Raw genomic sequence first — 12,534 nt, forward strand, 5'->3', positions numbered from 1 at the left:
AGTTTCCTGATCGAATCCCAGGGTGAGAAGGGACCTGGGGGGGGGGGGGGAATCCAGCCCAACTTAATTCTGCCACACACACAATCTTTCTTTGTGGCTAGTAAGCATGGATAAGTAGTCGGAATCTTCATAATCCGGAATAAAATCGGGAAAATTACCTTTTAGAAGTGATTTCGAAGTTTTTAAGAAAACCCTTTGCCCTTCCAAAGCTTTTTCTGCAATTTTTGTTACGGCTCATGAAGTGAGTTGGAAATGATTCAGCTTTTCCTCGCTTCTGGTCCCCCAGCCTCGGCTCAAGCCAGAGAAGCCAGTTTTAAAGCCAGAGAAGCCAGTCTTAAACCAGAGAAGGAAGGAATTTCCTCCGCTTGCTTTTCCCCGCTGCTGGTCCCTGGTCTCGGCTCAAGCCAGAGAAGCCAGTTTTAAACCAGAAAAGGAAGGAATTTCCTAACCTAGGCTCAAGCCAGAGAAGCCGGTTTTAAAGCCAGAGAAGCCAGTTTTAAAGCCAGAGAAGGAAGGAATTTCCTGGCTTAGGCTCAAGCCAGAGAAGCCAGTTTTAAAGCCAGAGAAGTCAATCTTAAACCAGAAAAGGAAGGCATTTCCTAGCCTCAGCTCAAGCCAGAGAAGCCAGTTTTAAAGCCAGAGAAGCCAATCTTAAACCGGAAAAGGAAGGAATTTCCTCCACTTGCTTTTCCCCACTGCTGGTCCCTGGTCTCGGTTCAAGCCAGAGAAGCCAGTTTTAAAGCCAGAGAAGGAAGGAATTTCCTAGCCTCGGCTCAAGCCAGAGAAGCCAGTTTTCTAGCCAGAGAAGCCAATCTTAAACCAGAGAAGGAAGGAATGTCCTTCGCTTGCTTTTCCCTGCTGCTGGTCTCTGGTCTCGGCTCAAGCCAGAGAAGCCAGTTTTAAACCAGAAAAGAAGGAATTTCCTAGCCTCGGCTCAAGCCAGTTTTAAAGCCAGAGAAGCCAGTTTTAAACCAGAGAAGGAAGGAATTTCCTGGCTTAGGCTCAAGCCAAAGAAGCCAGTTTTAAAGCCAGAGAAGTCAGTCTTAAACCAGAGAAGGAAGGAATTTCCTGGCCTCGGCTCAAGCCAGAGAAGCCAGTTTTAAAGCCAGAGAAGTCAGTTTTAAACCAGAGAAGGAAGGAATTTCCTGGCTTAGGCTCAGGCCAAAGAAGCCAGTTTTAAAGCCAGAGAAGTCAGTCTTAAACCAGAGAAGGAAGGAATTTCCTAGCCTCGTCTCAAGCCAGTTTTAAACCAGAGGAGGAAGGAATTTCCTGGCCTCAGCTCAAGCCAGAGAAGCCAGTTTTAAACCAGAGAAGGAAGGAATTTCCTGGCTTAGGCTCAAGCCAGAGAAGCCAGTTTTAAAGCCAGAGAAGTCAATCTTAAACCAGAAAAGGAAGGCATTTCCTAGCCTCAGCTCAAGCCAGAGAAGCCAGTTTTAAAGCCAGAGAAGCCAATCTTAAACCGGAAAAGGAAGGAATTTCCTCCACTTGCTTTTCCCCACTGCTGGTCCCTGGTCTCGGTTCAAGCCAGAGAAGCCAGTTTTAAAGCCAGAGAAGGAAGGAATTTCCTAGCCTCGGCTCAAGCCAGAGAAGCCAGTTTTCTAGCCAGAGAAGCCAATCTTAAACCAGAGAAGGAAGGAATGTCCTTCGCTTGCTTTTCCCTGCTGCTGGTCTCTGGTCTCGGCTCAAGCCAGAGAAGCCAGTTTTAAACCAGAAAAGAAGGAATTTCCTAGCCTCGGCTCAAGCCAGTTTTAAAGCCAGAGAAGCCAGTTTTAAACCAGAGAAGGAAGGAATTTCCTGGCTTAGGCTCAAGCCAAAGAAGCCAGTTTTAAAGCCAGAGAAGTCAGTCTTAAACCAGAGAAGGAAGGAATTTCCTGGCCTCGGCTCAAGCCAGAGAAGCCAGTTTTAAAGCCAGAGAAGTCAGTTTTAAACCAGAGAAGGAAGGAATTTCCTGGCTTAGGCTCAGGCCAAAGAAGCCAGTTTTAAAGCCAGAGAAGTCAGTCTTAAACCAGAGAAGGAAGGAATTTCCTAGCCTCGTCTCAAGCCAGTTTTAAACCAGAGGAGGAAGGAATTTCCTGGCCTCAGCTCAAGCCAGAGAAGCCAGTTTTAAAGCCAGAGAAGTCAAACCAGAGAAGGAAGGAATTTCCTGGCCTCGGCTCAAGCCAGAGAAGCCAGTTTTAAAGCCAGAGAAGTCAGTCTTAAACCAGAGAAGGAAGGAATTTCCTGGTCTCGGCTCAAGCCAGAGAAGCCAGTTTTAAACCAGAAAAGGAAGGCATTTCCTAGCCTCAGCTCAAGCCAGAGAAGCCAGTTTTAAACCGGAAAAGGAAGGAATTTCCTCTGCTTGCTTTTCCCCACTGCTGGTCCCTGGTCTCGGTTCAAGCCAGAGAAGCCAGTTTTAAAGCCAGAGAAGGAAGGAATTTCCTAGCCTCGGCTCAAGCCAGAGAAGCCAGTTTTGAAGCCAGAGAAGCCAATCTTAAACCAGAGAAGGAAGGAATTTCCTCCGCTTGCTTTTCCCCGCTGCTGGTTCAACAGGCTCTGCCAGGCCATCGATGTGTCCTCTGTGGGAAGGTCTCTGCTGTAATATCTTGACTAGCCACATGCTCTGTGCATGTTCCACCTTGTCTGACGTGGAGGGCTGACTACGTATTCCTCTGCCTAGCTTGTTCAGTAACTCTTCTCATTCATATGTATGATGGCAAGCTAATTAGTCCGATACTGAATCAAGGGATCCTGTCTGTGTTTCAGAATATTTCTGTCCTCCCAGAAGACATGGCAGAGGCAGCGGCCGGTTTTGGGAAGGTGGTTCTTTTCCGCCAAGGAGCGCCCGGAGGACTCACCTACCGCATCCCAGCCTTGCTGTACCTGCCGTCCGAATCTGCTTTCCTGGCCTTTGCGGAGGAGCGCTCCTCACCCAAAGACGAAGATGCCCGGTTCCTGGTGATGCGGCGAGGGCAAAAGCAAGGGACGTCGGTCCAGGTAACCTCAGGGAAAGGAAGGGGCCAAGGGCTATTCTTCCTTTTTGCATTGTTTCGTTATGACTGAACTTGCTGACTGAAATGTGAGTAGATAAATAGGTACTGCTTCGGTGGGAAGGGACCACCACTCCATGCAATCATGCTGGGCATATGACCTAGGAGGTGTCTTCGGACAACACCAGCTCTTCAGCTTAGTTGTATCCAACTACTGAGCTGCTGAACTTGCTGACCGAAAGGTTGGTGGTTCAAATCCGGGGAGTGGGTTGAGCTCCCGCTGTTAGCTCCAGTTTCTACCAACTTAGCAATTCAAAAACATGCAAATGTGAGTAGATCAATAGGTACTGCTTCGGTGGGAAGGTAACACCGCTCCATGCAATCATGCTGGCTATATGACCTAGGAGGTGTCTACGGACAACACTGGCTTTTCGGCTTAGTTGTGCCTGACCACTGAGCTGCTGAACTTGCTGACCAAAAGGTTGGCGGTTCAAATCCGGGGAGCGGTGTGAGCTCCCACTGTTAGCCCCAGCTTCTGCCTATCTAGCAGTTCGAAAACATGTAAATGTGAGTAGATAAATAGGTACTGCTCCGGCGGGAAGGTAACGGCACTCCATGGAGTCATGCTGGCCACATGACTTTGGAGGTGTTTACGGACAATACCGGCTCTTCGGTTTAGTTATGTCCGACCGCTGAGCTGCTGAACTTGCTGACCGAAAGATTGGCGGTTTGAATCCGGGGAGCGGTGTGAGTTCCCACTGTTAGCCCCAGCTTCTGTCTATCTAGCAGTTCAAAAACATGTAAATGTGAGTAGATCAATAGGTACTGCTCCGGTGGGAAGATAACAGCACTCCATGGAGTCATGCTGGCCACATGATCTTGGCGGTGTCTATGGACAACACCGGCTCTTCGGCTTAGAAATGGAGATGAGCACCTGTGGAAAAGTGTAGGAATATTTGGTGCGAGTGCAGCGTCGCCAGGTTCCATAACATGCCATTGGCCTCCCATGATGATTAAGAGTATAATTTCATAATGGAAATAGATTCAGAGTCCTTGAATTAGTTTTGGTCTCACTCTGCTTTGCCAATGAATTGCAGCCAAATAGCCCAGAGCAATTCTGGTCACCTCACTCTCTTCGTTGCACAAGATGTACCTGTTCTTGAACCACAGAATATCTTGAAACACCGGTCTAGGCTTTCAAAACTTCCTGGTTTGACTACTGTAATGTGTTGTAAATAATAATAATAATTAATAATAATAATATATTTATAACCTGCCCTATCTCCCAGAGGGAGATGTCAAACCTTCAATGCCAAAAGCAACAAATAACAAAACAAACCTCTGAGGATGCTTGCCACAGATGCAGGCGAAACGTCAGGAGAGAATGCTTCTAGAACATGGCCATATAGCCCGAAAAAACCTACAACAACCCAGTGATTCCGGCCATGAAAGCCTTTGACAATACAATAACAAATTAAACCAATAAAACAATTTCTAAAAGTAATAATAATAGAGTAAAATAATGGAAATGCAATAATAACAGTAATAATAGAGTAAAATAATAAATGTAATAATAACAATAAAAAACTCTAAAAAATAAGCTCTAAAATTACAACAGCACAACAACAGAGAGGAAACAAACAAGGAGATCTAATCACCTCTCAACAAAAGTTTGCTCTAGGCAATGTCAGGCCATTAAATGCTAATCAAGGTGGTCAGTTGAAACGTTCACACCTAGCTCCAGCAGACAAGAGTCCTTTGTCTCACCCTGGTCATTCCACAGATATATAAACCCATTGCCCTAATTCCAACAGACCTCACTACCTCTGAGGATGCTTGCCATAGTTGCAGGCGAAACGTCAGGAGAGAATGCCTCTAGACCATGGCCATACAGCCCGAAAAAACCTACAACAGCCCAATAATAACAATAATTTATTATCTGCAATCTTTATATATGGTGCTTCCCAACCCAACATTATAATAAATAGAGTAAAATAATAAATGTAATAATAATAAATAGGTTAAAATAATAAATGTAATAATAATAAATAGAGTAAAATAATAAATGCATTAATAATAATAGAGTAAAATAATAAATGTAAAATTAATAATAGAGTAAAATAATAAATGTAATAATAAATAGAGTAAAATAAATGTGATATTAAATAAATAATAATAAATGTAATTATAATAATAAATAGAGTAAAATAATAAATATAATAGAGAAAGTAATAAATGTAATAACAACAATAATAAATAGAGTAAAATAATAAATGTAGTAATAATAATAAACAGAGTGATATAATAAAGGTAATAATAATAATACATGGAGTAAAATAATAAATGTAAAATTAATAATAGAGTAAAATAATAAATTAAACAATAATAAAATAAAATAATGTATGATTAATAATAGAGAAAAATAAAAATGTAATAATAATAAATAGAGTAAAATAGATGTGATAATAAATAAAGTAAAATAATAAATGTAATAATAATAATAGAGTAAAATAATACATTTAATAGAGAAAGTAATAAATGTAATAATAACAATAATAAATAGAGTAAAATAATAAATGTAAAATTAATAAGAGAGTAAAATAATAAGTGTAGTAATAATAATAAACAGAGTTATATAATAAAGGTAATAATAATAAATTGAGTAAAATAATAAATACAGTAATAATAATAAATAGAGTAAAATAATAAATGTAAAATTAGTAATAGAGTAAAATAATAAATGTAATAATAATAAATAGAGTAAAATAAATGTCATAATAATAATAAATAGAGTAAAATAAAAAATATAATAGAGAAAGTAATAAATGTAATAATAACAATAATAAATAGAGTAAAATAATAAATGTAAAATTAATAATAGAGTAAAAAATGTAGTAATAATAATAAATAGAGTAATATAATAATGTATTAAAGAAAGTAATAAATGTAATAATAACAATAATAAATAGAGTAAAATAATAAATGTAATAAATATAAGGAAAAATATAAATGCAATACAAATAATTATAGAGTAAAATAATGTAAATGTAATAATAATAATAATAATAGAGTATAATAATGTATGTAATAAATATAATAATAACAGAGTAAAATAATAAATAACCTTAACTCGAGTATAATCCAAGGGGGGCTTTTTCAGCCTAAAAAAGGGTTGAAAAATTTGCCTTATACTTAAGTATGTATGGTATATGGGACTGCCCTCTGAAGTTTAATCTAATGCAGCATGCTAGTGTAGTTGCACCACTACAAGTCGCATACTACAACATTGGAGTTACTCAGCACATGGCTGGATTTTATAAAATGAGTTTATGGTATTTATCTTGTCTTACGCTTGAGGGCAAATTAACATTTTGTAAATCACTCTGAGTACCTTTGTGGCTAAAAATTCTCTAAATAATAAAAAATAATGTATCGTAGGAAATAGGAGGCAAAATAATACACAGGTTGCCTCGATAAGTTTTCAAGCAGTCAAACCTTACTTTTATTGTTAACGTCTCAGATAAAAGAATAAATAGACAAAAGAAAGTTGCTTAACTTTGGTGTGAGTCCCAAACGCTGACTCTCATACCTGTGTGTAAGGCAGGCATGGGCAAACTTGGGCCCTCCCTCCAGATGTTTTGGACTACAACTCCCACAATTCCTAACAGCCGGTAGGCTGTTAGGAATTGTGGGAGTTGGAGTCCAAAACAAGTTCATTGCTGTGGAATGACTATATTATATTATAGGTCTCATATGTAGATTTGGTAACAAAACCAGTCTCTGATTCATAAAGTCTAGTATCTAATGATGCAATGTCTGGGAAATATTATGTACAGTTTTAGATACACCCACTTATCCAATTATTATGATCTCTCTGCCCTAAAGCTATACTGTATTTGGAAACTAGAATCAGGTCAATGAGGTTGACATGTTGATACTGAAGTGAGATAAGTTACAGTAATGGTAGAAAGTTTCATAACATATTGGAAGCCTAGGGTTTCCTATGACGATCACAGGAGCTTCCAAATTTGAGAGTTGGCTTTCATCGTGTGGCAAGAACAATCCTAGTCGCCTCATCCCATCTGTTGCAAAAGAACGGTCTCTTCTGCTGAAATGGCAGGGAGAAGGTTTCAGAAAAGAGACAAAGAGTTCCTGAGGTCTGAAAAAGCACGGTTTATTCTCGGTTGGCACCAACCGGATATGGACCCTGCTGGTAGTCCAGGAAAACAGGGTACTGAACAAAGAAAAGCCTTGGTTTATATACCCTTTAAAATAATATGCATACATCATACAGGCATCACAATGTGCATCTCAAAATTCTACTTTTACATTGACTTCAATGGCATATTTTAACTTCAACACCTGTCAATCTTCATTTAAGCATCTTTATCTAAGGAGCTGCTATTAATGAGGACGATGTGCCAGAGTGTCTACTAGGCTACTGATAGCAAGAGCTTCCATCCATCTTGAGATAAGTTCTTCCTGAAGCCTCTTGATGGCCAGCTCATTAATCTTACGCTAAGCTTCGCCTGGTACCAAAATGGAAAAGGTCTCTTGAAATTTGCCAGAAACCTCTTGACATTCCTTTCCTAGACCCTGGCCTCTCTTGGGGCATCTAATTGGCAGCTTTTTGTTTTTGAATCAAGATCTCTCACTCTAATTTTATTTATTTATCGTGTCAGGAGCAAGCCAAACAGTTGTATTGCATTTTTTAACAAACAAACAAGCAAAACACAAAGTTTGCAAGCTTGATAGTTGATTGAATGTCCTTTGACCAGTATCTGGCCCCTTGGAGTGCCTCTGGTGTTGCCGCAAGGAGGTCCTCCCTTGTGCATGTGGCAGGGCCCAGGTTGCATTGCAGCAGGTGGTCAGTGGTTTGCTCTTCTCCACACTCGCATGTCGTGGATTCCACTTTGTGGCCCCATTTCTGAAGGCTGGCTCTGCATCTCATGGTGCCTGAGCGCAGTCTGTTCAGCTCCTTCCAAGTCGCCCAGTCCTCTGTGTGCCCAGGGGGGAGTCTCTCATTTGGTATCAGCCATGGGTTGAGGTTCTGGGTTTGAGCCTGCCACTTTTGGACTCTCACTTGCTGAGGTGTTCCTGCAAGTGTCTCTGTAGATCTTAGAAAACTATGTCTTGATTTAAGTCGTTGACATGCTGGCTGATACCCAAACAGGGGATGAGCTGGAGATGTCTCTGCCTTGGTCCTTTCACTATTGGCTGCTACTTCCCGGCGGATGTCAGGTGGTGCAATACCAGCTAGACAGTGTAATTTCTCCAGTGGTGTAGGGCGCAGACACCCTGTGATAATGCGGCATGTTTCATTAAGAGCCACATCCATTGTTTTAGTGTGGTGAGATGTGTTCCACACTGGGCATGCGTACTCAGCAGCAGAGTAGCACAGCACAAGGGCAGATGTCTTCACTGTGTCTGGTTGTGATCACCAGGTTGTGCCAGTCAGCTTTCGTATGATATTGTTTCTAGCGCCCACTTTTTGCTTGATGTTCAGACAGTGCTTCTTGTAGGTCAGAGCACGGTCCAGAGTGACTCCCAGGTATTTGGGTGCGCTGCAATGCTCCAGTGGGATTTCTTCCTTCCCAGGTCATCCTCAGAGCTTGGGATGCTTGTCAGTTCTTAAGGTGCAAAACACATGTCTGTGTTTTAGATGGATTAGGGATCAGCTGGTTTCCCCTGTAATAGGCAGTAAGAGCACCTAGAGCTTTGGAGAGCTTCTGTTCAACCATCTCAAAGCTCCCTGCTTGAGTGGTGATGGCACGATCATCAGCATAGATGAAGCTCTCTGTCCCTTCTGGCAGTGGCTGGTCATTTGTGTAGATGTTGAACATGGATGGAGCAAGCACGCTCCCCTGAGGCAGGCCGTTCTTCTGTTTCCGCCATCTGCTTCTCTGGCCCTGGAACTCAACAAAAAAGCTCCTGTTTTGTAGCAGGTTTCCTATGAGGCGGGTGAGGTGGTCGTCCTTTGTGATATTATACATTTTTCTCAGGAGGAGGCGGTGGTTCACAGTATCATAGGCTGCTGACATAGGAGAGCTTCTGTTCAACCATCTCAAAGCTCCCTGCTTGAGCGGTAATGGCATGATCATCAGCATAGATGAAACTCTCTGTCTCTATCTCTAATGAATGTCATGCAGAATAAATATATGTCTACCAAAAGACAAAGGTACTGGTTAACCGTGCAACCCTTCTTTTGTTCTAGTGGGGTCCGCAGGAATCTCTGATGATGGCCACATTGCCGGGCCACCGCACCATGAACCCGTGCCCGCTGTATGAGAAGAACAGCCACACCGTTTTCCTCTTCTTTATCTGTGTCCAGACTGAAGTGACGGAGCAGCAGCAGCTCAGAAGAGGGAAGAACGCCGCCCGGCTGTGTTACGTCTCGAGCCGAGATGGTGGCCGGACCTGGAGCCACACCACCGACCTGACCGAAAAGGCCATTACGGATAACTTGAGGCGATGGGCCACTTTCGCTGTTGGGCCGGGCCATGGCCTCCAGTTAAGCTCGGGCCGATTGGTGGTCCCGGCTTACGCCTACTACATCCACCGGCGTTGCTTTGGACACCCGCTCACTGTCTGGACGAAACCTCATTCCTTCATGTTCTACAGTGATGATGGTGGGAAGAACTGGTCCCAGGGTCGGCTCCTCAGGTCCTTGCGGACATCCGAATGCCAGGTTGCTGAATTGAACGGCCAGGATAATAGTCCAATGTTATACTGTAATGCCCGGAGTCCTGACAAGTACCGGGCAGAGGCCTTCAGTGCAGACCATGGAGAATTCTTTGACGAATCCTTTCTCTCTGAGGAGTTGTGTGAACCTCCCAATGGATGCCAGGGCAGCGTCATGAGCTTTTCGCCCATGGTGGAGCTAGGCACCCATTCCTCCTCAGCCTCCTATGAGAGCACAAAGCAATGGCTGATCTTCTCCCACCCCACAAACAAGCACCGTCGCCTGGACCTGGGCATCTACTTGAACATGTCTCCCTTGGAGAAGGAATCCTGGAAAGGCCCGTGGGTGCTGAACAAAGGGCCCAGTGGGTATTCGGACCTGGCCGTGTGCAAGGAAAGGAAGTCTCTGCTCTTTGGTTGCTTGTTTGAGTGCGGGGCAGCCCATTCCTATGAAGAAATTGCTTTCAAGCTCTTCACCGATGCGGAGCTTTTGAGGGAAGGGCCATTCTGAGCTGAGTCTCCCTCAGAGTTGCAAGGCATCATATCATCATCATCATTAACATTTTCATCCTCATCATTCTTGTGGTCAAGTATGATTGTCCTCCAAGGGCAGAGAGAAAGCTCCCCCAAATTGAACACTAAGATATATCAAAGGCTTGTAAGGTGGGTAGAGACTCCAAGGAGGACCATCCAGTCCAATCCCATTGTGCCAAGCAGCAAAGCACAATTGAAGCACTCCTTAGCACAGACCCAGGGGCCAGGTGCCGCCCCTTAGGCTCTTTTCTCAGGCTCTCCTCTCTCTCACCATCCTATCCTTCCTTCCTTCCTTCTCTTTTTCCTTCCTTCCCTCCCTTCCCTCCCTCCTTCCCTTCCACCCTTTCATCCTTCCTTTCTTCCCTATTTCCTCCCTCCTTCCCTCTCTCCCTCTTTCTCCTTCCTTCCTCCCTTTTCCCTCCCCTCCCCTTCCCTTTTGTCTTTTCTTCCTTCCCTCTTTCCTCCATTTCCTTCCACCCTTTCATCCTTCCTTCCTTCTTTTTCCTTCCTCCCTTCCATCCTTCTCTTCCTCCCTTTCTTCCTCCCAATGAAGCCAATAGGAACTTTAAGAGGGTCAACTCCAAGGGGAGAGGACCCTTAGTTCCCACCAAAGAGGTTGAAAGGGGGAAGGAAGGAAGGAAGGAAGGAAGGAAGGAAGGAAGGACAAAAGGGTAGAAGGGAAGGATGGAAGGAGAAAGAGGGAAGTAAGGAAGGGAGAAAGGTAAGAAGGAAAGAGAGAAGGAAGGAAAGACAAAAGGGAAGGACGGAAGGACAAATGGGTGAAAGGGAAGGATAGGAGGAAGGAAGGGAAGGAGGAATAAAAAGAGACGGTCCGAGAAAGCCTGCTTGGAAATTTGCTCTATAATTTATCTGGACCTCCAAGCCGGGTCCCTTCGTGGTCGCCAAATGAAGTCCAAGGGGAGAGGACCCTTAGTTCCCACCAAAGAGGGAACGCTACCTTGGCAAGCCTTCAGAATAGCCTGATTCCAGCAATTTTATTAATATTAAAAATTGAAATGAGACTCTTGCCAAAGCGAAGAAGAGGTATCGAGGTTTAATGAGCGATTCAGCTGGATCGGATGCAATGCAGTGATAGCTCACATGCAAGGCATCCGATCCAGCTGAATCGCTCATTAAACCTCGATGCCTCTTCTTCGTTTTGGCAAGAGTCTCATTTCAATTTTTTAATATTAATAAAATTGCTGGAATCAGGCTTCTCTGAAGGCTTGCCAAGGTAGCGTTCCCTCTTTGGTGGGAAATAAGAGTCCTCTCCCCTTGGAGTTGACCAACCTAAAGTTCCTATCGACTCCATTTGGCGACCACGAAGGGACCCGGCTTGGAGGTCCAGATAAATTATAGAGCAAATTTCCAAGCAGGCTTTCTCGGACCGTCTCTTTTTATTCCTCCTTCCCTTCCTTCCTCCTATCCTTCCCTTCCACCCATTCGTCCTTCCGTCCTTCCCTTTTGTCTTTCCTTCTTACCTTTCTCCCTTCCTTACTTCCCTCTTTCTCCTTCCATCCTTCCCTTCCACCCTTTCGTCCTTCTGTCCCTCCTTCCCTCTTTCAACCGCTATCTCCTTCCTTCCATTTTGTCTTTCCTTCCTTCCCTATTTCCTTCCTCCTTCCCCCTCTCCCTCTTTCTCCTTCCTTCCTTCCCTCCCTTTTGTCTTTTCTTCCTTTCTTCTTTCCTCCCTCCCTCCATTCCCTTCCTCTCTTTCATCCTTCCTTCCTTCTTTTTTCTTCCTCCCTTCCATTCTCCTCTTCCTCCCTTTCTTCCTTCCCTCCTCTTTTACATTCCTCCTTCCCTTCCTTCTATCCTTCCTTTCCACACATTCGTCCTTCCTTTCCTTTTGTCTTTCCTTCCTTCTCCCTTTCCTTCTTACTTTTCTCCCTTCCTTACTTCCCTCTTTCTCCTTCCATCCTTCCCTTCCACCCTTTCGTCCTTCCGGTCCTTTCTTCCCTCTTTCAACCACTATCTCCTTCCTTCCTTCCATTTTGTCTTTCCTTCCTTCCCTATTTCCTCCCTCCTTCCCCCCCTCTCCCTCCTTCTCCTTCCTTCCTTCCTTCCTTCCTTCCTTCACTTTTGTCTTTTCTTCCTTCCCTCTTTCCTCCCTCCCTCCATTTCCTTCCTCCCTTTCATCCTTCCTTCCTTTTTCCTTCCTCCCTTCCACTCTTCTTTTCCTTCCTTTCTTCTTTGCTTCTTTTTTCCTTCCTCCTTCCCTTCCTTCCTCCTATCCATCCCTTCCACCCATTTGTCCTTCCTTCCCTTTTGTCTTTCCTTCCTTTTTTCTTTCCTTCTTACCTTCCTCCCTTCTTTACCTCCCTCTTTCTCCTTCCTTTCCTCTTTCTCTCCT

General features: G+C 43.6%; 1 protein-coding gene across 2 annotated transcripts in view; it reads left to right on the forward strand.

Annotated features, from left to right (window-relative positions):
• The window catches only part of LOC132772316 (sialidase-3-like), a 15,232-nt gene extending 4,421 nt beyond the window's left edge, over positions 1-10,811 (forward strand). The window contains exons 2-3 of one of the 2 annotated variants that reach the window (XM_060771286.2): positions 2,743-2,973; positions 9,181-10,811. In XM_060771286.2, the coding sequence (XP_060627269.2) occupies positions 2,767-2,973; positions 9,181-10,158 (1,185 nt within the window). In that variant the 5' untranslated portion in view covers positions 2,743-2,766 and the 3' untranslated portion in view covers positions 10,159-10,811. Of the gene's footprint in view, positions 1-2,383; positions 2,974-9,180 lie in introns of those variants that run through there. The other variant, XM_067466443.1, reaches the window with a different exon arrangement.
• The last annotated feature ends 1,723 nt before the right edge of the window (positions 10,812-12,534 follow it).

The sequence above is a fragment of the Anolis sagrei genome, chromosome 3 (genome assembly GCF_037176765.1).
Source record: "Anolis sagrei isolate rAnoSag1 chromosome 3, rAnoSag1.mat, whole genome shotgun sequence".
Taxonomy (NCBI): domain Eukaryota; kingdom Metazoa; phylum Chordata; class Lepidosauria; order Squamata; family Dactyloidae; genus Anolis; species Anolis sagrei.